The following is a 26041-nucleotide window of genomic DNA, read 5'->3' on the forward strand; positions in this document are numbered from 1 at the left end:
GTCCAGAGTACACAGATTCAAAACGGAATCTCTCAAGGCGCTTTGTTATCGCCTCTGTTCAATATATTCATAAATGTTTCCCAAACCAGTGGCCACACAAAGTGAAATAATATCAATACAAACTTGATACCACAAACACTATCAATAATGTTTATGCAGACATCTCATGACTGGAGATTATGAAAGACAAAGACGCCTGACTGGTGTCGTTGCTTTCACAACTTCACTTTATTAATATAAGGTAGTTAGCCTTATTTCTGTTGAATACCAATACATTGAAATTTATGAAAACTAAAGCAACCTGGCTGGTAGTTTTCCTTAAACGCTTGTAAATACGAACGAATAATAATGATTACGATGAAATGTGATCAGCAAATATTAAAATGAGATTTTATTCTGGTTACCAAAAATTAAAATAAAATAACGATTAAAATATTGAGTTATTTTTATTCATGTTGAAATTGAGCTTCTCTACTTTATGTTAAAAAAATGAAAATAAATGCTGTTTTTTTTTTTTTCTAGAAGTAATCCAATAAATGAGATTACTTCTAGACATTTGTTTTTGAAATGACAACAAAACAAACTTGCAATTAAAAAAAAAATGGAAAAGCTTCACAGGTATTCGTATTTATAAGGAGTATTCCGTGTTTGATTATTGAAGTTTTTTTTTTTTTTTTTAAAAAATGAAATCTTGAAAACATTTATAAAAATGGGCAAAGTTATCTAATAAATGTTTTTGAAGCCCACACGAATGAAAAGTTAATCGAATAAATGAAATAATGGAGAATTTGTTTTTTAAAAAAAGTATTCCAGAGATATTCTGCTTGCATTTCCGATTATATCAGTTAGTTCGACATCTTCTGGCGATCGTTTCATTTGTTCAACTTATCTCGCTCTTATCTTTTCGATATCAGTTTTTGAGCATTTTTCATTGTGCTCTGCATACATATTTGTGGGCGTAGTTCAGGCTGAAGTCAATTTTGACTTCCGAAAATGCAAAACTTTGCAAGAGGTGTGGATGAGAACGATCGAGAAACTGAGCACGAATTAAGAGGCGTCTTTGAATCCTCGTTTGAACACACCACGTCAGATGAGCAGTCAGATGATTGCATAACACATTTAAGGAAATTCGTTTGTGTCAAAGTTGTGTGCGTTTTTATTTTGTCACTCGCAGGATTTGCTGCTTTTGTGTATTTTCTTACGGTCCAAAACTACAATGCTGCTGTATGGGGATGTGTTTCAGGTGAGTTTTATAAGGATTTTCATGACATTTTTTAAGTACATTTGAAGACAACTCGAATACACTTTAAAGCGTTTTCTGTTCTACGCTATTTTGCATATGCGCTGCGTAAGTGACGTCTACATCCGCATAAAGATTTCTAATTCAGTGGCCGCTGTGTGCAGTATGAAACAGCTCTGCACGTGTGGCTATTATTGTGCACGGTTGCGTGCTCTTGCTTGCTAAGTAGTCGAATAGTCGTTTAGCAGCACTCAGACTGAAACCTGCATTTATGTTTAAACTGCTACGATCTAACAGGGTCTATCATAGGTGGTTGTCAGTACTGAAAATCACGCGTGGTTCTGGTCAGGTGTCTCATCGCAGCGTGACATGTTACACATCAGTCACTGTGAGTGAGGCAAAATTAGAGAGAATATCATTGATTCGATTTGGATGACGTCATTGTAACACAATATAATATCGTGTAATATAATACATGCGCGCACACTCTAAGATATTGTTGATCACGTGTTATCGGTAATTTCATTTAACATTGGGGATGAGTGTATAATGATAGACGTTAAATGACCTGAGCAGTTATGTATGCAATGCGGTTCATGTACTATGGCTCCGTATCACACAGTTCGCCCACCGATTAGAGATCCTTCGACACTTCTGCGCATCTTAGAAAAAGGAGAATCCATCCCGATAATAGGGTAATCAGTCCGTATTGTGGGATGGGTTGTTTATTATTACCGGTCGGAAAATTAACTTCTCTTTTATGATTATTGTAGTTAGCTATGTTGCTTGTATAACAGTTGGAAAATTTTACCTATAAAGTACGTGATTTCGCGTGTTGGCGACCAATTCCGACGTCCTTCATTTTTCTCCCCTTCAGCATGAATCGACTATTCTTGGAAAGACGCGAAGCAGGAACCTACAAACGGTGGGCGAACTATACCTGTCGTGTTGAATTTTCTGCAGGCTTCCTTCGACCTTCGTGTAATGTGTATTCCGATCCTCGTAAATGCCGACATTTTCGGCCATTTCTTAGTTGAATTCAGATGTCCTTTTTATTAATTTTGTAAAAAGACTAATGAAAGAGAAGTTGCACCAAAAGAAGCTTGCGAATCTCACGAGACTAAAAGCCAAAGCGTAGTTGGTCACAAGACCGAAGAACAGACTCACGGGGTTATTGCAAGCTACATGATGCATTCATCAGCATGTTAAATGAGCAGCTAAGATTCAAATTTCAGGTTCACACCCTTGGAAAATATTTTAAAACGTTGCACTCCTCTCATATGATACTAGTGTGGTTGCATGCGGCAGTTTCTTTTGTATACCAAGAACGGCGTGTAAAACCGGAAACGTCATAACTTAATGTCCTGCACGTTCATTTCGGAAACAGAGATTATTGTTGTTTGGAAGTAACTAATGCCAGTGGATTATTTTGTTAATTGAGTCTGTTCTTCTAGCGGTTTTGAAGGATAATATATACATAAATTTTATTCTTATTTCTTTATTATTTTATTTCATTGAGAAGATAAATCCTGCAACTCGTATACCCCTATGCCGGAACAAATCATAAAGTCTATAATTTAGATGTTGTTAATATAGTAGTCATTTGGGTTTCTGTGAACGAGTTGGGGAGGTCAGCTCTGGATGTCTTTAAGTGATGGTGTACGTCTTTTATGTTGGTGTTTATGCTACGGATATGAAAGTGATGTTTATTATTATTATTATTTAAGAATTCTGACATGCTTTGTACATTTTTGATATTTGGTGTTTTCAAAACATCTTTTATTGAGATATCGCAATATTAAATAGTGTCTCGAAAAATGACGTCAGAATGCGCAGGAAATGGAACACTAATGGGAACAGTGCAGTTGAGAATTAAGAAATGAGTGAACCTCCAAAATCGCAAAATTAAAACAGATCATTAGACAGACGACGCGGAAATAACAGAGTCAAGAGGCGATTAAGGAATATGTGGGTGCACGCAAGTCAAGCAACAACCTGAAAAACAACAAAGTACGGAATCAAGGAAGGTATTACGTGACGAAAATCAGGTAGGTGAGGACGATTTTAAAAAGAAGGGTGTTATTTGGTGTGGCATTTCTATCATAACACATGCCACTGATGACCAGGGTTTTACTTCGAGTTTTCCTGGAGCAGAAATTCATAGGGAAACTGAAAACAGAAAAGCAAAGTAAAACGAAATTCTAATATTAGTGGGTACGAAAGACTTCACTAACAATAAGTTCAGTATGAGAGAGAGAGAGAGAGATCGGAAAGGATTGTTGGAAGAAGCAAGAAAGCGAAAATCGTAAATATATCTCACCTGCATATGAGAGAAATGAATTAAGAAGAAGATCAAACCATTCGATGTGTGAGCTGTGTAAAAGGAATGCACATGAAATTATTTGGGTGTGTGGGGTGAGCTTGAAGCAAGAATGGATTTATATAGAGCGGTGGCCTACACCTGATTATCATTAAGTCGTTCAGTTAAGCAGGATTCTGAGCGCGAGAGCTAATAATTGATGCAGGAATTATCCAAGTACAGTGGTATCTCGCTAATCCGAACTAATAAAAACCGTGCTCGTTCGGATTATCGAATTTCCCCCCAAGAGACAACAATAACTAGCGTTTAAGACAAAAATAAATCAGATTCTAATGGTACATCAATTAAATTCTGTAAATAAATGAAGTAACTGATAGGAAAAAAAAAGCTACTGTATTATAATGTAAAATTACAATACACAATTACAAAAAAATAATACAGTACACGAGTTTATTTTAGTAAAAAGTTTAATTTGTATGTACCTGTATATTGTTGAGAATTCTGATTTAATAAAATTGCATAGTTCAGTACTTAACTTAATTTGCATAAAAAATTTCACTTTCTTTTACACAACACAAATCTTTTTTTTATTTCTTTGTAAAAAAGTCACTACTTTTCTTTTGCTTCTTGGAAGCTAAACTTTTTTCGAATGCTTCTTCTCGGAGCTGCATTAGCAATAAAATTTTGTGGAATGGCGTATCATTCTGCTTAGCCCTTGTTAAAACTGTCAACTGCCTCTTTATGTTTTACTTATTTTTCTTCGAGTTCTTCATCGTCATCATCATCTTCTAATTTATTCTGTATCGTCATATTTATAATTTCAGCATCTGATTTGATTTCGAATTCACTTTCGGTTCTACCTGTAATCCATTTCCGTTGAAATTTCACAAACATCTGTTTGTGAAATTTCAACATTTGGATTTATATTTTTAACCAAATTATGCACGTTTTGAATTTCCTCTTTTTGTGTATCACCGTAGTTATCTTGGTAAATTCCAGAAGGCCTCAGTTTTTTCCATGACGCTCAAATTGCTTCAGGTTCGACGGCGTCCCAACAGTCTTCAAATTTATAATTTTTATTGATGTGGTAACGTCATAATTTTGGAAAATTCAATTTAAAAGCAGGTCTTTACAATAAATCAAAATAGGCCTGCAGTATAACCGTACAATCGACACTATGAAAAAATACTGTACTGTAATAACAATAAAATAAATCATAATAGTTCAAATAATAATTATTAAATAAAAATAATAATAGTACACAAAATAATAATACGTAATAAATAAAACTTTTTTTTTTCTTTCAAACCGCAATTCGGATCACTGGAGGGTTCGAACTAAACAGGTTCGGATTAGCGAGATACCACTGTATATTGGGAGATGCCTGCAACAGGATTTAGCGTTAAGTGGCTATTGATTAGCAGCAATGATTATTTCAATACATATGTTTTTTTACATTCTCAAATTTAAAGATAGCTTCTGTTATTACTATTAATTTCTGTTTGGTAAATATAATATTCCAGTACCGCTTTTTGTTTGTCGGCAGTATCCATGTTGTTGAAGCCTGGTATGCTGCTAATGACGAAGATCCATTATGTCAATAACGGCAGTGTTATCCTCCAGATAAGCGGGTATAACATCAGCCAATGTTTTCTAATGCTTCTGGTATTTATGTACAGAATGAAGAGCCACTCGGTCAGTGTATTCTGCTTTCATGCATCAAAGGTATGATTGTTGTCGTATTCGGTTTATGGTTATGAAATCAGTTTGATGCTTCATAGTCCTTTTTTTATTATATTGTCTTCTTTTTGATTTGATTAAAATGCTTTTGGTTTCACTGTCGTAGCCCGCCTAAGTCTTCTGTGGTTTTGATTTGTACAGACTTTTGCTTTTTAATAAAGGAGATATGCATTTATGAGCCACAGTATGACAAACTTGCTGCAAATATGCAATGCGAAATTTCTAGTGATCTTTAGATTACAAGCAGTAATTAAAATTGAATGATTATTATTATTATTATATCTTACATGATCACTGGCAGAACCACAATGGTGCAAGCGGAGCACCTCCAGCGCTCGAGCCCGACAGAGATAAAAAAAAGAAAAACATTACTTGAAGAAGAATAAAATAAACGGCAGATTGTTATAATAGGTGTTACTGAGACACAGAACACAAAAACAGGTGAGATTTTTCTAAGTGACAAACACAAAATATCATATTCCGGCAATAACAATCAGGGAAAAGAGGGAGTGGCTATAGAATTGAACACTAAATATGAAGATAATCTTCTTGAATGACGAGCAATATCAAGTAGAGTGATGTGGGCAAATATCAGAATGAGGAACTGGACAATGAGACTTATTTGTGCCTGTGGTCTCCCAGAGGGTTCTACCAAGAAAGAGATGGAGGAATTTTTTGAGGCATCAGAGAAGGCGGCTTGCTCAATGAAAAAAAGAAACGTTGGTCCTTGTTGGAGATCTAAGAACAGGAAATGATTCCCAGACATAGAAACGTTTTCGGAAAATTTGTAGAAAAGCGCAAAGCCATTAATGATGGTAAATGGCTGCTGGATTTCTGTTCAGAACATGGATTAGTTATTACTAACACATTAGTTATCGGAACAGTACGATGTTGCAGCATAAAAATGCATATATTCACAGGAAGAGAAGATGCAAGAAAGACGAAAAGTCTCATTGACTATGTTATAGTTGATAGCGATGTTTTCCCACTGGTTCAGGACACAAGAGTATAACAGAGAATCTGAAATATGAAGTGATCACTATTTAGTTACGAGCAGGATAAAATTGAATTTCATATTGAAAAGAGCGTGTAAGAAAGTTTTAAAACGAATCAAGGTTGAGCAGATTTCAGAGGTGAACTATAGACTAATGCACATAAACTTCATTACAGGAAAATGAAAAAATTTGAAAACAAAACAAGAACAAAACCTTCGAGATTCAGTGGCAAATCCTGAAGAAAACACTGATTAATTCAACCAGCTAGACATGTGGTGATATTGTGTGTAAGGAGAGGAAAATCAAAATGACATGGTGGACTGAGGAATTTAAAGAGGCAGTGAAAGAAAAGAAAAAGCACATCAAACTTTCCTGGTCAGCTTGTGCTCTTAGAGAATACAGAGACAAATGTAAGAAAGCTAAACACTGTGTAAAAATAGCTAAACAATAGTAATGAGAAGCCGGAAAATAAATATCAAGAAAGTGGTAAGATATTCTGGAAGTTATTGAAAAAACTTAGAAATGAGGGGGAAAATACTGTAAAAGGAATAAAAGATGATAAAGGTGGCATGAAAACTGAAGATACTGATATTCTAGATGTCTGGAGTAATTACTTTGGAAGACTACTAAATGAAACAAGCAATGTCAGCAAGATAATAAAAACCTCCCAACAGAAATGCAGTCAGAAATACATATCCATACTTGAAGCAGAAAAAGTCATCGAAACGCGACATGTGGAAAGGGAGCTGCAGTAGAAGAAATTCGGCTAGAAATGAAATGCTTATATGTGGAGGAATAAAAGTATTACAGCTGCTGCATTGCATAATTCAGGAGACCTGGTCAGAGACTCGAATTCCAGATGATTGGAGCAGTGTTCTCCTAGTACCCAACTATAAAAAGGGAAGTAATACTGAATGTGAGAATTACAGAGGTTTTTACTTGCTGAGGGTTCCTGTTAAGATTTATACAAGTATACTTGAGAAACGAATAAGAAAAATTGTGGAAGGGAAGCTTGGTAAAGAACAAGCTGGATTCAAGCTAAATAGAGGTTGTCACGATCAGAACTTTAAGACAAATAGCTGAATAATATTGGGAATATAACAAGGATTTGCCTTTAAGTTTTGTTGATAAAGTTATATGACAAGGTGCCAAGAAGAAATATCTTCAAACGCTACAGTTAAATGGGGGTTAATGAGATATTTTATCAAGCAAAGTAGTCTCTATTTAAGCTGTAAGTCAGCCGTTAGGGTTGAAGGAAGTACAGGAAGATGGTTTGATGTGCGACAAGGGTGCACATTATCTCCACTGTTATTCATTATCTATATGGTACACATCAGAAAGAAAAGTATTATCAAATCTGATATCAAAATTGGAGATATTAATCTCAGCTCTTTACACAGGTGATGTTATACTTCTGAATAAATCCATCACAAGACTACAAGATTCCCTCACTAAACTGAATAACTGTTGCGATTAATTTGGTATGAAAATAAGCAATAAAAAGAAAAATACAATTGAAATAGGCAGAAACGTTGAAAACATTATCTGTGTCCTGAATGGTGAACCTATAGAACAAGTAAAACATTTCAGGTACTTAGGCACAATATTCCATAAAGTATAGAAAAAGTATGGAAAAGTCAGCTGGATAAATTTATATGGAATAAGAGAGAAATTAGTGAAAACACTAAATTAGCTGTATACAAGTTTAAACAGTGTTTAAACCAATTTTAACTTATGGATCTGAGAGCTGGGCTAGAAGTAAAACACTTCACCAAAGACTGGAGACTAATGTCCAAGGGCAACGGAATGCGATTAAAATTGTCGGGATAGTTTAACTTCTGTATATCAAGAAACCTGAGAAATTGTATTTTAAAAATAAATAAATATTCATCATAAAGGAAGTGAATTTGACTGTGTCCCATTTTTTTATATCTCTTTGTAGGTGTGCTGTGCGGAGCTATCCTTCATCTCACCTTCATAAAACTAACGAATCGACTTCAAAACTGGTATAACAAAGAAAGTCTAAACAGCGTGAAATTCTTTGGATTGATAATGTGTGCAATCAGTCTTCTAAGTTCGGGGCTTTATATATCATTAGGACTCGTAAAAAAGCAAGGTAAGAGATCCTTCCTTCCTGTATGTGTGTGTGGGTGTGGGTGGGTGGGTGAGAGAGAGAGAGAGAGAGAGAAATCCCTTTTGAGTGAGTTCATATATGCACACACCACGCATGTTCATTTCGAATTTTGATGAATGAAAAGTTGAGTAAATAAAAAAGAGAAAGCAACAATGCTAACACATCTCTTTCGTCCGAATAATTTTGCTCGAAAGAGTTAAGTAAATCAGATCGCTTCTTGCCTGGCTGTCGGATATCAGAGTGGATACTATGCGCGCTCCAATATCAACTGACTATGGGTTCGAATTCCACGTGGAAATTGACGTTCGTGCATATTAGATGGCTAGTGAATTTCATCGCCGAGGTAAGGGGGACACCCAGATCATTGGAAGCCTGATGTGTCTTGAAAACGTTCTACGTTTGGTCTCTAGAGCAGAATTTCCGGATTATCTAATCCTTAGCATACCCCTGGTGCTATAGGTACCCTTCACTAATGTATTATGAGTATAGCATCTAGACTTACTATAGCACTTTTGCGCACAGATGGGCTGAAGTTTAGAAAACCTTGACCTAGAGAACAAACATAGGACCTTTTAGATCTTTAGTATAAAAAGATCCTTCAGTATAAAGGATTATAGTTTCGCCTGGCGGTGAAATTCATCTACACTCAAGAAGATCAGCAACATGGCAGGGTGTACGTGTTGAGTTACCACTCCTTGTGAGCTTTACTGATGAAACATCGGTCAATGCACGATAGAGCTTCTTATTCACGCTCAAAAAAACATCACTCATTGTATGAGGGTGAAAATTAGGAGGAATCTGTCGACTGAAAACATCCTTCTGCTCACGCAGAACGATGTCTTCGTTGTCCATTAGTCCTGACACCACAGAAGCTACTTACGAAGATGACCTTGATGAGGCGTCTTTTCTTAGTTTTTGCTCTGGAATTCCATAAGCGTAGGAATGTGGAACATGTCATCTGAGATTAATTCTGCACTCTCCATGTTCTATTGAAAAATAAACCATGGTAATGTTACTTGTCGATTAGTTATGAAAGAGCTTCAATGTTCACTCATAACCAGCATCCATTTTCCGTGTTCCTTGACAGCTTCTTCACTGGTGGTTTTATTGTGTGGTACCATTCTGTATGCTGTTTGTAACTAGGAGACCAACTGTATCCGACATGAGAGCACAGACACCACACCTCGACGATTATGACTTTTCGAAATTTGTGGCATTGTTATCTTTTTTTTCAACAATTTCAACTTTAGCGTAATTTGCACAAGCATATATACTCACCTATTCAACGTTTGAGTAAAACGATGCTACATGCACCCTTATATAGGTTTGAAAACACCAGTTCTCCTCTGATCGTTGAAAGTAAGGAAACCTGAGCCCAGTTAGTATTTGGGAAGTAACCCAAGGTTCCCAGGGTGCTTCTAGTATTAATTTTTTAATGTTAGACTATTGCTTCCAGCCTTCCAACCTCAGCATATGCACCGAGTTCATCACCAAAGTAATCCTCGCCGGTATGGAAATACACATTCCCCACACTACTCTGAACTGCCATTCTCTAACTAAACTCTGGTTCTCCAAAAGATGTGCCAAGTTTGTGCAAATGAAAAATCAAACATACCATAACTGACTCACATCAAGAACTCCATCCTCCTTTAGTGCTTATACTCAAGCCCGAAATAGATGCAAGAAAACTATCGCTGCTTCCAAAACAGAGATCGAAAGAGCAAAAAGCAGGAAACTATCAACCTGTCCAAACGGTAGCCGAGCCTTTTGGTCTTTCGCCAAAGCAATTGTCGTAACTTCTTCCCAACTCTATTCCCACCCCTATCATACCCAGATGGCCCTATTGCATCATCACCCATAGAAAAAGCTAATCTTCTGGCTTCACACTTCACTTCCAATGCGCACATAACTAACAATGGCAAATTCCCCATATCCTTTTGCAGAAAGAGATCCGAAAAATGCTGTCTCCAAATTAGACACAAAAAAGTCTCCTCGCCCTGATTGTATTCATCCAATTGTCCAAGGTTTGTGCACCAGAACCGACTCCTATCTCTGTCCTATCCATATAGTATGTATTTACTCTCTACTCCATTTGTAACTATCCCACAGCCTGGAAATTGGACTACATTCAATCTATTCCCAAGAAGAGGACAAATCACTGCCGTCTAACTTCCGCCATATCTCAGTAATGGATAAATCAATTCCCAACTCTTACACTAACTTGAAGGCTAATAAATAATAACTAATAAACAACCACCAGTATGGATTCCGTTGCTGCCAATTAACAGGAGACCTACTCACATGTCACGCATCTCTGGACAAATGCTATGGAGAAGTTTATTGAACCAGGTGAGAACCTGGTTGCACTTGATATCTCCAACGCTTTTGACCGGGTCTAGCACAGAGGCTTACTAAGCAAACTTCCGTCGTTTGGTCTGTCTCAGGACATTCTGTAGTTGTATTGCCAGCTTTGTCTCTGGATATACCACACTATGTGTGTCCAGAGATGCTGGATGGCTCTTTATCCTCTTGCCATTCAACTAATGCTGGGGTTCCAAAAGGTTCTGTCCTCTCATCAACCCTCTTCCTGCTATATATCAATGACCTACTTCAGTTGACCTCCAACACAATACACAGTTTTTCAGATGACAGCACATTGCACTTTTATTTGATAAACCTTACTCTACACAATTCGCCTCTGCCTACAGAACATCAACCATCACTGCCCGTAATTCTGATCTCCAAGCCACCTTTCAATGGGGGTTCAGAGAATCTCGTCAATTTCAATGCCAATAAAACCCAGTTCTGTCTTATTTCTCACAAAATGTTACTTCACCTCGGAACGCTGTTAACCTTATATAAGATACAAATCTGCCAGCTATTGAATACTGCTCTCACATTTGAATTGGGGCCCTAAGGCATAATTAGGGCACCATTTAGTCAAGCATTTTGAGCTCTCTCAAAATGCTTGACTCAATCCAGAGGAGTGCAATTAGACTGATTAATGACCCATCTCTTACCAACCACTCCTCCCGCCTTCGCACAGACGTTTGGTTTCTGCAATGTGTGTATTCTCTAAATATTCTTGTGTCAAATGTTCATCTGAAATAACATCAATAATTCCCCCTCAGCACCAAGCCCGTTGGAACACGTGCAGCTGCTGCTCAACATCCCTTTACAGTACACCTCGAAACCCACAGAACAAGTTTCTTTTCCTCCTCCTTCATCCCTGCTACCGCTGTATTGTGGAACTGTCTTCCCTCTGATGTGTTTCCCAAGGAATACAATACACAGACTTTTAAATCAAATGTCAACAAGTTTCTCCTTTCTCATCCCACTACCCACATACGTACTAATGTACTATAGGTTGATCAGCCAACCTCTCGTGTATGGTCTCGACATAAAAAAAAGTCTTGTCCCATTTTGGTAATTCGGTGTGATGTCAATTAATATCTGATGTCCTACTTCAGATGAAACCAACGGTCGTATTGTCTGCCCGCTGCATTTCAAGACGGGTGCAACATTCCACTTCGTGGAGTGTTGTGACCTGTTATCGGAGTACTTTTTAAAATAAAAAGTTTAAAATAAAACTCAAAGACTGCCAAGAACTCCAGTGGAACACTAGAAAATGGTAATATACTCGTAAGATTACTGATCACGCCAGAGTATAATATAGACTGAGCCAGATCCTTTTGAATTCTTTTTCTTCTAATTTTGCTATGATCTGATACAATCATTTCCTTATGTGTTAGCAATATCCTTAATGTGTTAACTAACAGAGATAAAAATAGTAATTTTCTAAATGAAGTAAAAGCAGACCAGTTCATATTTTTGCTTAATATGAGTTTTATTTTTTTTGAACTTAAATACGGCGTAAAATACCTTTTATGCCTTTTGTCAAGATCTCTCACAGTAAGTCGAGTCCTTTTTTCAGTTGAACTCTAATAATGGATCCATATTTTTCAATATTTTATTGATATAGATCTTCTGTAGGAGTTTTTCACATTTCTTAAATGGCATCTATGGCCCTATTTCAACCTTTCAAAGGGTATAGGACTTTTAAAGTGAATGCAACAAAAAAAAAGAAAGAAATATTTATGAATGTTATCAATAAGTTTGATCTCTTCTTTTTCATGATGCCAAAAGACAGATCATCCTTCTTCGTTCCTATTTTGATGACTTCTTGTTATCTTCTGTTTTCTGATTATTCATCTCAGGGATTTTTTTTTTTTTTTTTTTTATGGAGGGGAGCGTAGAGAGTAAGTAAGGATTATTTGGGAGATTTTAACAGTAAATAATTCCCTTATATGAGACTTATTTGTGCCTATGGTCCCACAGAAGGTTCTACTAAGGTAAAAGTGGAGCAGTTTTTTGAGGCTTTAGAAAAAGCAACTGACACAATGAAAAAGGAAAAGTTGGTCCTTCTTGGGGATCTAAATAGCAGAGTAGGAAATGATCGTGAGACATACACAGATATTTTGGGAAAATTTGGAGAAAAGAGCAAAGCTAATAATAATGGAAAATATCTGTTGGATTTCTTCTCAGGACAAGGACTGGTTATTACTAACACCATGTTCCAACATAAAAATGTGCACAAATTCACATGGAGACTTGTCACAGGCAAGGAATAAGAAAAGTCACATTAACTATGTTATTGTTGATTGTGATGTTTACTCCCTGGTGCAGGACACCAGAGTGTACAGAGGATTTGAAATTGGAAGCGATCACTATTTAGTCTTGAGCAGGATAAAATTGAATTTCATATTGAAAAGAATAACATGTAAGAAAGTTTTAAAGCGAATAAAAGTTGAGCAGCTCTCAGATGTGAACTGTAGACTAAAATACACAAAGAGTATTGAAGAAAAAATGAAAGAGTTTGAGAACAGGAATCAAAGTTTGGAGATTCAGTGGCAAACTCTGAAGGAAACATTGATTGATTCTGCCAGAGAGGCATGTGGTGAGGTTGTCTGCAAGGATAAAAAAATCAGAACTCCCTGGTGGACACAGGAAGTTAAAGAGGCAGTGAAGGAAAAGGAAAAAGCATATCAAAAGTTCCTGTCAAATAAGTCAGCTTGTGCTCTTAGAGAATATAGAGACAAATGCAAGAATGCTAAACACTGTGTAAAACTAGCTAAACAAAAGTCATGGGAGGACTTTGGCAAGAATATAGAAAATAAATATTAAGAAGGTGGCAAAATATTCTGGAGGTTGTTGAAGAAGCTTAGGAATGGAGGAAAGAGTGCTGTAAAAGGAGTTAGAGATGATAAAGGTGACATGAAAACTGGAGAAAAAGATATCCTTGAAGTATGGAGTCATTACTTTGAAAAACTGCTAAACATCACTAAAACAAGCAGGGATAACAACACAATGGTAAAAAACACTGACCAAGCATGCAGTCAGGAATACATATCCATACTTGAAGTAGAAAAAGCCATCAAAGGCTTGAAATGTGGAAAGGCAGCAGGAGTAGATGATATTTGACCAGAAATACTGAAGTATGGTGGTGTAAGAGTCTTACAGTGGCTGAACTGCATAGTTCAGAAAGCTTGGACAGAGGGACGCATTCCCGATGATTGGAGTAGAGCTCTCATAGTACCCATATATAAAAAGGGAAATAAACTGAATGTGAGAATTACAGAGGTATTTCCCTATTCAGTGTTCCTGGTAAGATCTATGCAAGTATACTTGAGAAACGGTTGAGAAGAATTGTGGAAGAAAAGCTTGGTGAAGAATAAGCTGGATTCAGGCAAAATAGAGGCTGTCAGGATCAGATCTTCACTTGACGACAAATAGTCGAGAAAGCATGGGAATATAACAGAGATCTGTATTTAAGTTTTGTCGATTTGGAAAAGGCATATGACAAGGTGCCAAGAGAGAAGCTATTCAATACGCTACAGTTATATGGTGTCAATGGGGTATTATATCAAGCAATACTTAGTCTTTATTTGAGTTGTAAGTCAGCAGTTAGAATTGAAGGAAGTACAGGAAGATGGTTTAATATTAAATCTGGTGTGAGACAAGGATGTATATTATCCCCTCTGTTATTCGTTATCTATATGGATCACATTATGAAGGAAAGCGGTATTAAGCATGATATCAAAATTGGAGATGTTAATGTCAGCTCTTTGCTTTATGCGGATGATGTTATACTTCTAAATAAATCCGCTACAAGTCTGCAAGATTCTCTGACTAAATTGAATAGCTGTTGTAATAGATATGGCATGAAGGTCAGCAATAAAAAGACAAAGACAATGAAAATAGGCAGAATTATTGAAAATGTCAACTGTGTTGTGAATGGAGAACCTGTGGAACAAGTAAAACATTTCAGCTTTTTAGGCACGATTTTTACTGAAGATGGTAAATTAAATATAGAAATGGACAACATAATCAGCAAATCTGGTATGGTAGGAAGTCAACTGAATAAATTCATATGGAATAAATGAGAAATTAGTCGGAACACTAAATTAGCTGTATACAAGACAATGTTCAAACCAGTTTTAACTTATGGATCTGAGAGCTGGGTCAGAAGTAAAACACTTGACCAAAGACTAGAGACCGCAGATATGAGAGTCCTGAGAAAGATTATAGGCGTGAGCAGATGGCATCAATGGCAATATCATATTAAAAACGAGGATATTAGGAAAGAACTTGACATTGTCAGCATCCAGGAATGCGTTAGCAGAGCTAATCTCAGGTGGTATGGTCACTTAAACAGAATGGCGAAGAAAGGAGAAAACTCTCTCGTGCTGAGTTATTTCCGATTATGCTTATTTCATATCCACGTTACAGGATTATGAATGTTTCCTGTCTGATTCGTGCTCTCTAAATTCTAATTCTTCGTTTACCATGATTTTTCCCTCGATTTTGGAACATTCGTGGAACGCCTGCTTAAGAAAAATATTAACTAAATTTCTTTTCTGGCATCGGGAGAATTTCACTAGAAGTGAACTGGTAAATGAAGGAGCAATTATTCCCGCCCTTGTTATAAATTCTCCTATTCCCACTTTTCTTCAGAAAATAATTAAAGAGTCCCCTGCACTTGGTCGCTCGAAATTAGACAGGTTCAAGTCCAATCGCCAACTGGAGGAACTTTTTCTAAGCCTTTCTTCGACCGATTTCCGAGTTAGTCGATCTCTGGCACGTGCAAGCGGGGTTTTCCTCCAGGAAACTCGGGTTTTTCATCCCGTAAACTCAAGAAAATCGACCGTAGTACCCACATTACTTCAGACAGTAACACATCTTGTTAGGGCTATCTGCTATCTCTGATTGGCTAACGATGGAGATTGAACTGCCCACTCAGTCTCTAAAGCTAGATAGGGTATAAAAGCCTCGCCTACTCCCTATAAGGGAATAAAAGGCATTAGCTGATAGAAAAACTTCGAGTAACAAGGAATTTCTCGCCTAAAAATTGTCGCAGTCTACCTGGCTACAGCGAGCTATTACTTCCCTTCCTCTCTGTGCTTCGCGGAATTAGTCTTGACGGAGCTTCCGTAGGCATACTTTTCTCGTTTACCATATTTTGGAAATGTTTACAGGTAAGTTTTTCAAGTTTGATGTCAGTTTTAACTTCATGATTGGCTATATTCCACACATCGTTAATCGCTCTTGGTTGTCTCGAGAACAAAGACCGAATTTCATTTCAGCCACATTTACACGTTTCTTTTGGCTCTCAGTTCGTGGCCACGCCCCGCGTAAAATTGTTTGTGCTTGACTTTTGCAAGTGGATTTTAGTTGTTTTTTCTAGGATTACTATTTTTTTGGTCAGTTTTACTTCTAAAAACTCATTGTTTTGAATGGAAAAAGTATTGCACAATTTCAATACTATGTTATTATCTCCAGAAAAAATGTATTTTTGAAAATCTTTGAATGAAAAGAAATGTATTCGAGATAAAGGAAATTTATAAACATCAATTGAGGTCAAACAGTGTGAGCTACATCTTAGTACAGATTTAGTTTTGCTTTAACAGTTTTTATTTTATCTTGAAAAAAATAAATGATATTCCCATTACCCGCAGTTTGTTTCGCTAAGCAGAATACCAAGGCGACCCGAAATTTTTCGGAATTTCTTTTTATATAAACTGATGTATTCATTTTTCATAGTGCCATAATAGATAATCATATAAAAATGATTTTTAACAAACATCTACTTCCTGTAGCAAATAGAAGTTCTTGGACAAAAGAACATTTAGAAATTTTAACTGTTTCAAGCTTTCAATTTTCAAGGCAATTTTTGTAGGGAAACTACTGCCAATACCGGGAAATATTATTGGTTTCTAAACCATCGCAATGCTACTGGGCTTCACCGCCTTACTCATCAGGTTTTGACCTTGCAAGTTCCTCTTCTTGCCTAAGAATACGCCCACTAGGAAATGATTGCAAGGCGCCGTATTGGGGAAAGCATAAAACGGTAAATTGTCAAGTGGACCTAAAAGAGATGCACTGAACAGCAGGAAGCTGAATTTAGGAGTGCTATTAATATCTCTACAAAATTTAGTCCTTAATGTTTTTGATCAGCACTTGTATGAATCATTTATGCTTAAGACTTAAAGGATCTTTTTAAGTGACTGGACAAATCAATCGTCTATTTCAAGTATTTTATTTTAATTTTTTTTAACGTAATCATTTCCTACGGGCTGAAAGCTAACTTTGATACACTGCAATCTGGTTAAAAACGCCTGCAAAGGAAAAAGGCCAAAATGCTGAAAATGAAGAATAAAAGGTACATTTGATTGGTTTCCAAGTTTCAACGCCGGCGGTGCGACACTTAAAAACTGACGTCTCTTCGGACACCTATTCTTAAGAGATCTCTTTGTAGTGTATTTAACTAGGAAAGTCGATTCGATCGTACTCGTACATCGAACTCGATATTTCAATTGCGAACATCACCTTCACTACAGTGGCGACGTAAGCAGGAAGTATCCAAATCGTCCGCAAAAACGGTTACCTCATCTCATGAATTGCTAACTGCGATGACAATTGGGTCTAACAATGGCAGCAGAAAATCAATAGATCAACGGCTCTGAAAGCCATCTTCTTCTCTCGATGAGAGGTCGATAAGAACAAGGTCATGATTGATGTGAGTTCCGTGCATTTCGAGGGCATCTTTCATTTTAAAACACTTCAAGAAGGCATCGGTTCCAAGTTCTGCGAAAACGCTGCCCAGCAAGTCAATCGAAAGGGGATGCTCATCGAGTATGGAGAGAGAGAGAGAGAGAGAGAGAGATCACATCATTAAAGTTAATGCTTTCTTGTGTTTTATTAAAGAATGCTCGCTTGTAACTTTATGAAGTGTTATGATCAGAACACCAAAATTTCGAAAACTTTTAGAAATTTATAGAAATTCGGTCACACTTATCATTTCCAGTGTTTTCTTGTGGAATGGCAGAAGAAATTATTTGAGGGCATGAAACTTTAATTCAACGAAGAAAAAAAGTACGTTCAATCGTAAATAGCATTAACAGCCTGCAGCATTTGGCGATGAGAGCCACAACGCAATGAATGCTATTTGGATATAATGGAATGCATTTTTTTTTCTTCCTGATGATCCTGGATTTTAAAGGGAATGTGCATCACGTGGCTGCTGCGTCTTATTTGAAAGAATGATTTCATGGATAATGAATGCTCGCAGTTCTATAATGCAACAGCCATAGGGTTGCATTGTGAGCTGAAATGTGTGAAATTTTCTGTCGACTACGGGAAATAACCACACATCGTGGTTATTTCCCATAGTTATTTCAAGGTTTTTTGAACAGAAATCATGAAAAAAATGAATATTTTATTAAAGTGCACAAACGCGTTATTTTCGTGTTTTTACGCAAAAATGCTATAAATTGGAGCATGTAGTGTGTATTTAAGCAATTTTTGTTACATATAGCAATATTTGACGTAGCGATTGATAGAGAACACAGCAATAAATAGCATACATGATTTTATTTATTTATTTATTTTGGACAATGACAACGTTTGTTATTCTCATCAGATATACATTATATTTATAATTAAAACTATATATACATAATAACATTTTCTGTTGGTTTTACATTTATTTTGTGCTGACTGTTCTAAACAAATGAAAATATTTTCCTTATATATACAAATAGGGTAAAATACATTATCAGATATTTTGCATAGTCTATACATGCATAAAATAAGGTTTTACAATATGTTATTTGCTTTATTTTATTTATTTATTTTTTATGTGTTAGGGCTGTAGCCATACTGGTTACTAGAAAATTTATTCAACTGCGAACATTTGCGCGATAGAGTCACTGTAAAATCCAGTGACTGTATCTATGAAGGCTCACATAACATGGTATTTACTTGTCGTAATAAATGAAAATCATAATTGGACATGATGTATAAGTTATAGTGATCTCTTATATACGTTTAAAATAAAGGTCGACATTATTTAGTTACATGAGATAATCTGTCAATCTTTTTCTGAAACCATATTCTGAGGGTATTGATTTGATTTCATTTGGGAGTTTATTGTAGCTGCTTGTTTGTTGCTAGGTGTTGAAAGGATTTATGAAAAATGTTTTGTTTGCCTTGGGTTTCGGCCACAGCGTAAACCTTATATACAAAAACTTACAACGTTCTTTCGTACGTATTCAGCAATAAAGATTGTTTCTGTAATGGCAAAATATTATGAAATGCCAAACACGTCATTGGTTGAATGTGTGAAGTCAGTAAGGGATATATCTCTAATTATTCTATTTTGTATTCGTATCAAAGGAAGCAGATTGTTGTAATAATCTCCACCCCAACTAGTGATGCCATATTGCAGAGAGGAATTTACCCAATAACAGTATAAGTATCTTAAGAATGCTCCATCTAAACATTTTTTAACACATAATATATTCTATTAATTACGAACTTCAACTTATTTGTTAAAAATGTGATTGGAAGTTCCATTTCAGATTGTTATCGATGTGGAGGCGGCCCAAATACTTGACTGATTTTGTTTTTTTTTTCCACTAAGCTACAGTTATGGATATCACTACAGTTCGTTTCATGGCATTTTATGGTTATATTGTGAACTAGCTTATCTGTTAACGGTGAAGTACAAATAACTCTTTTTATCGGTATTAATTTTAAGACCATCATTGCTAAACCACCTAGTTAGGTTCAACATATCATGGTTAATCCGATTTTCTAGATCCTCAATTTCAGTTTCAGTGTATACTAATGTCCTGTTGTCAGCGAACGATATAATGTTTATAAAAAGTTTGTATTTACACAGATCTTTAATATATATTAAAAATAGAATGGGTCCTAGCACCGAACCTTGCGGGACTCTGTATTTTATTATTTTTGTTGCGCTATTCAATGTAACGTAGCTGGTATATTTTCTATTATTCAGGTAGGATTTGAACCAGTCTTTAGTAACTCCTCTAATGCCCTAGACATTTTAAGTAGTAGTAACAGTAGGTCACAATGAACACAGCCGTAGATATATCTAGAAAAACTCTTCCGTCTACATTCCTGTATTTGTTCCACTATAAGTGGTTTTATGGAACTCCAATAGGATTAATAGGATTAATAAAGGGGATCAACAGCGTTTTTTCGGTATTGAATCCCGATCTCAACCCGTATGAGTAAAAGGATGTGGTATTTAGATAGCTATTTAATCTATTTTTCATTAGGATTTCAATAACCTTTGACACTATTGAAGTACGGATATTATTCTGTAATTTCATTTATGTTTCCTCCTTTAAATAACGGAATAACTGAAGCAATCTTTAAGTGTTCTATAAATTTCCCGTGTTCGAAAGATTTATTAATGATATTTAGTTTTTCGATATTTATATAGCCGCATCCCATTTTCTTCCTTTATTAATCCTATTACTACACTCCGATTACTACACCCTATAATACATGGACTTCTTAAGTCACCGAAGGTGACTCAAGTACTTTACCTCTCTGTAGGATCAAAATCACAACTGCCATAATTTTTTTAGTTAAGCACAATGGTGACCGCATTGCCTTCTGGGAATTCGCGTGTTTTTTTGCTTCTTATTGCCAATTATCAGGTTAACCAACCCCCATTCTTTACTTTTATCATTCGTACAAAAAAGAAAGAAATTTCTTTAAGATATAATATTCTTCTGCTGTGCTTTATGTTTACCTTTAAGTGTTCTTCCTATGCTTGTATTAGAGCCTTTCTTTCGTCATATTTTTTAGTTCATCTGTTATCCAGCGTGTGCGAACATCCGTTTTCACAGTAATTCTTTTGTGATGTTGCGGTTTGCTGTCTGCATATTTGATCAATTTTGATAAATTCCTCATAACAGATTTGAATCGAATAGATCATTTTGAGGCAGTCGATAATCTTTTATGTAATTCTCAAATTTATAATTGGTGCCAATTTTGAATTTTTCGTGAGTTCCTGCACAGCTCATATCAACACTGTTAGGTAATGATAGATTGAACAGTATCGAAAGATGATCTGTTAATTTGCTAAAATAAATTGCAGAGGATATCTCATAGGCTATTTTGTGTCTTACGAACATATGATCAATACTGAGTTGTGCGCTTCTCTCGTATTGCCATTAATGTGTGCAAGAAACCCATGTGTAGATAATATTTTTTTTATATTTTTCAATTATGCTATTATTCTTATATAAATCCAAATTTATATCTCCCGTTAACATTGTGTTTTAAGGTCTTTAGGACATTATTTAGCTCTGATAGAAAAATATCAACCAGGCCATCGTGTGCGTGGTATATAGCAAATATGAGTATATTCATCACTCTGTCATAAATCATCACAGTTTTAGCACTACGCGTATTTAATTCCAGTTTAGGAAAATTAAAAGCATTTCTCTTAGCGGACAGAATTAATCCGCCTGAACGATTATAATCACGAAGGTCATAATACGTGTCGTAATTAACTAGAAAATCGATTTCAAGTTGTTTGATCCACATTTCAATTTCGCTTAAGACTATATGTATATATAGTTCGATTTCTGTGAAAAGCAACATTAAATCATCAAAATGTGATCTAAACGACCTGATATTTACATGATATAAGTTGGCGTTCTTGAATGAATTTGAAGTAGCATAAAAATAGCTTTTTTACAGAGATTATATTATATAGTTTTTTACAGTTGACAATCGCACCGACATCTAAGTTGTTCATCTCTCTTAAATCCATTTAGGTCTTCATCGTTCCAGTTATTCATAGGTGGCATTTAGATTTCACTGCCATCTTTGACTGCGTTCGTTGAGGTCGTCGGGTGTTTTGATCCGTATCGCTTTTGTGTGGTCATCCTTTCTCATGAACAATTTACCGTCTTTTACCCATACACACTTGACTTGCTCTCTTTTGTTTCCTTCATAAAGAAGTTGCTTATTAAGTTTGGTCAAGCGTTCGTTTTATATAGACGGGCACCAGTTTTAACTCTTCATCAAACTGTTGGGCTGTATCTTGTCGAGTTTTCTTGCCTCCGCCATCCATTTACTTTTAATATATAAACAGGCTTCACGCCTGTTTTTTTCTGCTAGTGGGTGTTCTGTGGGCGTGCACTTTGTCTTCCATACGTAGGTTCCACGTAGGTTCACCAATTTTTTTTTAGTTATAATATGCATATTTTCATTAGGAGCTTCTGCTAAACCGTTTTTTTTTTCAATAATTTTTTTCAATTTAACCTGGAGCATTATCGAATTTCATTCACTTCCCATTTCAGTTCGTTCATTTGAGCTTTCAGTATGTAAATCCTGAATGCATGCAAAGCTGTACTCCAGCGATGACCTGAAATCGTTTATTTCAGCTTTAAATAATTCTTCCAATTCCCTTCTTATTGCGGAGTTATCGCCTTTAATTCTATTTTAATAGCATTTAGATCTTCCAATATCTGATAAAAGACGTGAGGGTTTTCTTAGGAAAACCCTCACGTCCGCTTCTCCGTCATCTTTATTTAATGATTTTGTTGAACTGTCGCTGCTAGTATTTAGTCTGCTTGTAGCTTTGATGTCATTTTGGGAAGAAGTATTATTACAACTGCGGCATTTCCATTTTAATTTCTTGTCCTTAAACATTCTTCGAAAATTTAGATTCGTAATGCCCATACGACCTATAAAATAATACCTGGATAACCGTTGTTCATAACGTGTCAGTCAGTTTTATAAAGACGCTTTGCAATTTTTATCATCACAGCAAATCGCACCGTTTCGAAATAACGTCGTTAACAAAAACGGAGCAGCTGCGCCATTTTCTGTCCGATATAAGATCCATTCTAATTCTCTTTTCTATGCCCCTCGTATTGAATACATTACAAATTTGTATGCAAACCTTTCATTGTAAATTTAGGTATAATTCAATATTTCAAACTGAAATATGGTTGTTGTCTTTTGTGGATAGAAGCGTGTTTATTATTATTTAGAAATCCACGTGTAAATTCAAATAATGAACAGAAGATTCTTTAAAAAATCAACGCAAATCAATGTGCACTCTTTTTTTCTTCTTCTTCTTAGGATACGTGCTTCATAATACAGGATTCTACCCAGCGGGCACTTTGAGTGCTCTGGCAGCTGCATGGAGTGCTCTTCTTTATTTCGAAGGCTTGAATTTGCAGAGACTAATCAGGGTAAGTGTAATTATTTCGAACATTTTAAAAGGCCTCTTCATGTTGAACAGCTGGTAATGACGAACCTGGGAACACTATTTTTAGTTGAGCATAAAAATGTATTTTCTTATTTATATGAAGATGAAATTTTTCTTCGTTATTCTCACCGAAAAGCTCTTAAATGTGCTGAAACAAACAAAAAGAATGGGTATAGGGGGTGCTGATGCTATATATATATATATATATATATATATATATATATATATATATATATATATATATATATATATATATATATATATAAATGCATTTGGACATGTGTGTTCGATAGATGCATGCATGCTCAAAACTATTACGGCAAGCAAGGGGGGGGGGGAGCTAAACGGTCTCCCCACGATACCAGTCAACCATCACCCGAAATCAGATATTCCTTGTTTTCTAGACTCACTATATTACCAGTTCAATTATTAAGCGGGCTCTCTCTTCAAGCATATTTAAGGAGGTGTGTTTGGTGTTCTACCACGATGTGAGAACAGAATTCTAAGATGGGATGAATCAGGTCTTATACAGAGCTTCAACTCCCAACTGTGTATGAAACGTAATTCGTTAACAGAAGAGGTGTATCGAATTAACACAAAATTTTTGGAGGATGAGAAGTTAATGATGGTTAATAAGAAAAACAAGAGAGATTAACTAAGAAACAGAAACTGCTTTTGACTGGATATGACTTGTCCGTTTTGCGAGTAACAAAAGTCAGAAAAAGTAAAGGGCGATCCTTCTTTCTTACGAGAAATAAGGCGTGACTCTTTTTTGTTTTGTTTTGTTATGGACCTTGAGGGATGAATGATTTGAGTGCCATAAGCCTTTTCCAATGAAAAAGAGGAAGGGAGTGCTGTTATCAGCAAAACTATGATGAAAGGATATCTGAGGTTAGTGTGTGTGTGCGAGAAAGAGAGAGAGATTTATGAAGAGAATAAAGAGAATGTAAAAACTTTTAGAACTTTCGGGTACTCTAGCGGAAACTGGCCGTCCTGTTGCAAAGAGAAAAGTCAGACCATAAAATTGTAGCTCGATTGCCCAAATGTAACGAGTGAATTTGAAACATCCGTTGGGTATGGGGGATATCATCCTAGAAATCTTGTCGGTTTAAACTGTTAAGAATTTTTCTTATGTGTTTTGACGAAAGATCAGGGGAGGCATGTAGAGGCTGATGGCTTACTTTAAGTGATGTTGCGAGAGTATCATCTACGAGTAAGAGAAGTGAAAGCACAGTGCAAGTGAGAGCGTACGTTTCGCCCGATAGCCATGACAAGGGACCAGAAGGTTCAACTGCGGTTCGATAAAAAGGCAAGTTTTCGTATTTGACGCTTTCTATTTGGATTTACTGAAGAGCTTCAATATATGCTGTTTCTCTGGTAGTAGTTGATTTATTTCTACCAGACATCCCTCTGCTTATTGGAAGCTTAATAAAGTTTAGTCTCTTAGAGCATGCTTTTATCTATTTTTTAAATCTTTTCTAAATCTATTTTTTACGCCTAAATGGCGTAAAAAATAGATTTAGAAAAATCTTGCATGGTACTATGTCATAGATTTGCAATATTTCATTGCGGGACTGGAAAAAATAGTATCTTAAATATATTACGGCAATTTATTTTTCATCTAAGTTGAGATACTACAAATATATGCTGTTTTTTTAATACTTTCTATATTATATTTTTGACTAGATTTTTATAAATTGAATGATATCTTTGGAAATTATCTGCGGACTAGGAGATTTATTCAAATTATGTTTTCAGTTTTAAGAGTGAATCTTTTAACAAGTAGTGATCTAATATCGACGGCATTATTTACTTCAAGAGGTTAGTTGTCATCGAGTGGCGTGTGTGTGTGTAATAAAAGTTTATTTATTCTTATTGCGGAATGGATATCTATTAAGATATTCGCATCCTTGACAGCTGCGATTTTAACTCATTTTTAACTCATTCCTATTAATGAGTTCAATGTTGGGGTGACAACAAATTATTTTATCAAGTAGAGTTGGACCTCTGCTTTTAAGACCAAATTGGTTCCTGGAAAACATCTTTAAGTCGAACCCTGAATTCGCATACGCTCAATGTCACGAAACGAAGTTACGTTCTTCAAAATACGGTTTCAATAGACACTGAAGTGGCGCTTAAATAGCGAAATCATGAAGAAGCCCATTTGTTTAAGAAGAAAAGCGAAAACGTTACAGGATTTGCTGTTTAGAGATTGAAATAAAAATAATCTGCGTGTATTTTCCCCCGTAGATGCATTTCGCTGTTGCATGTGGCTAAAGCTTTAAGTCCCTTTTCATTCAGCATTTCTGTTCTTTTATTCAAAACTGGGTCATTAGTTTCCACCGAATTTCAATCTTTTCACTGGTAGGAGAAAGATTAGGTTTTCCAATATTGTTTTCCCCGGTAGTTCCTTGCTCTGCACCTCTAGTAGGCTCCTTTTCATGCGCGTTCAGCAATTTATTTACATCTTCAGTAGTGACTCATAAAGTCAAGGGATTTGCTACAGTTGTTGCCTTTTTTAAAGAAGATTCAAACCTTCAAAGTGTTCAGTTAACTCTGAGTAGTTTCTTTGAAACTTCTTCACACTGGATTCGGCGAGTTCTCGGCACCTCTATCGCTTTTTATAGATAGCATTCAAGTTCTGAATTTTCGTCAAAACTCATGGATCGTTGGACAATCTTCCTTCCAATATGCCTTTTTTTATCCGGCGCAGAGAATCACAACGACGTTAAAAATGCAAAATAAATTTTGTAAAACTAAATTATTCGTTTAAAAAAAAAAAAACTTGATTCAGTTATTAGAAATCATTCATGCTAGCTAAAGTATGCTATGCTCGCTGTTTGCTGTGGTCTGTCAGTCGGTAACCTGCTGTTTTAGGATACGCTTTCCGAACGCTTCGGATATGTGGTATGACATTGCATAACCCATAATAAGTTGTATAAAGGGGAGGATCTACTGGATTCTGAAACTATTGTCGAGTATCTGATGAGTTCATTCACCATAAACT

The 26041-nt window shown here is 35.8% G+C and overlaps 1 protein-coding gene across 1 annotated transcript in view; it reads left to right on the plus strand.

The window, feature by feature from the left end:
* The first annotated feature begins 978 nt into the window (after nt 1-978).
* Nucleotides 979-26041, plus strand: part of LOC150101281 (uncharacterized) — a 48246-nt gene continuing 23183 nt past the window's right edge. Inside the window, exons 1-3 of the mRNA XM_090400861.1 lie at nt 979-1243; nt 8238-8411; nt 22905-23017. Coding sequence (XP_090256987.1) covers nt 994-1243; nt 8238-8411; nt 22905-23017 — 537 coding nt within the window. The 5' untranslated portion in view covers nt 979-993. The remainder of the gene's footprint in view (nt 1244-8237; nt 8412-22904; nt 23018-26041) is intronic.

The sequence above is a fragment of the Typopeltis vanoorti genome, chromosome 11, assembly GCF_054136105.1.
Source record: "Typopeltis vanoorti isolate ZY-2024b chromosome 11, IOZ_Tvanoo_1.0, whole genome shotgun sequence".
NCBI classification, from domain to species: domain Eukaryota; kingdom Metazoa; phylum Arthropoda; class Arachnida; order Uropygi; family Thelyphonidae; genus Typopeltis; species Typopeltis vanoorti.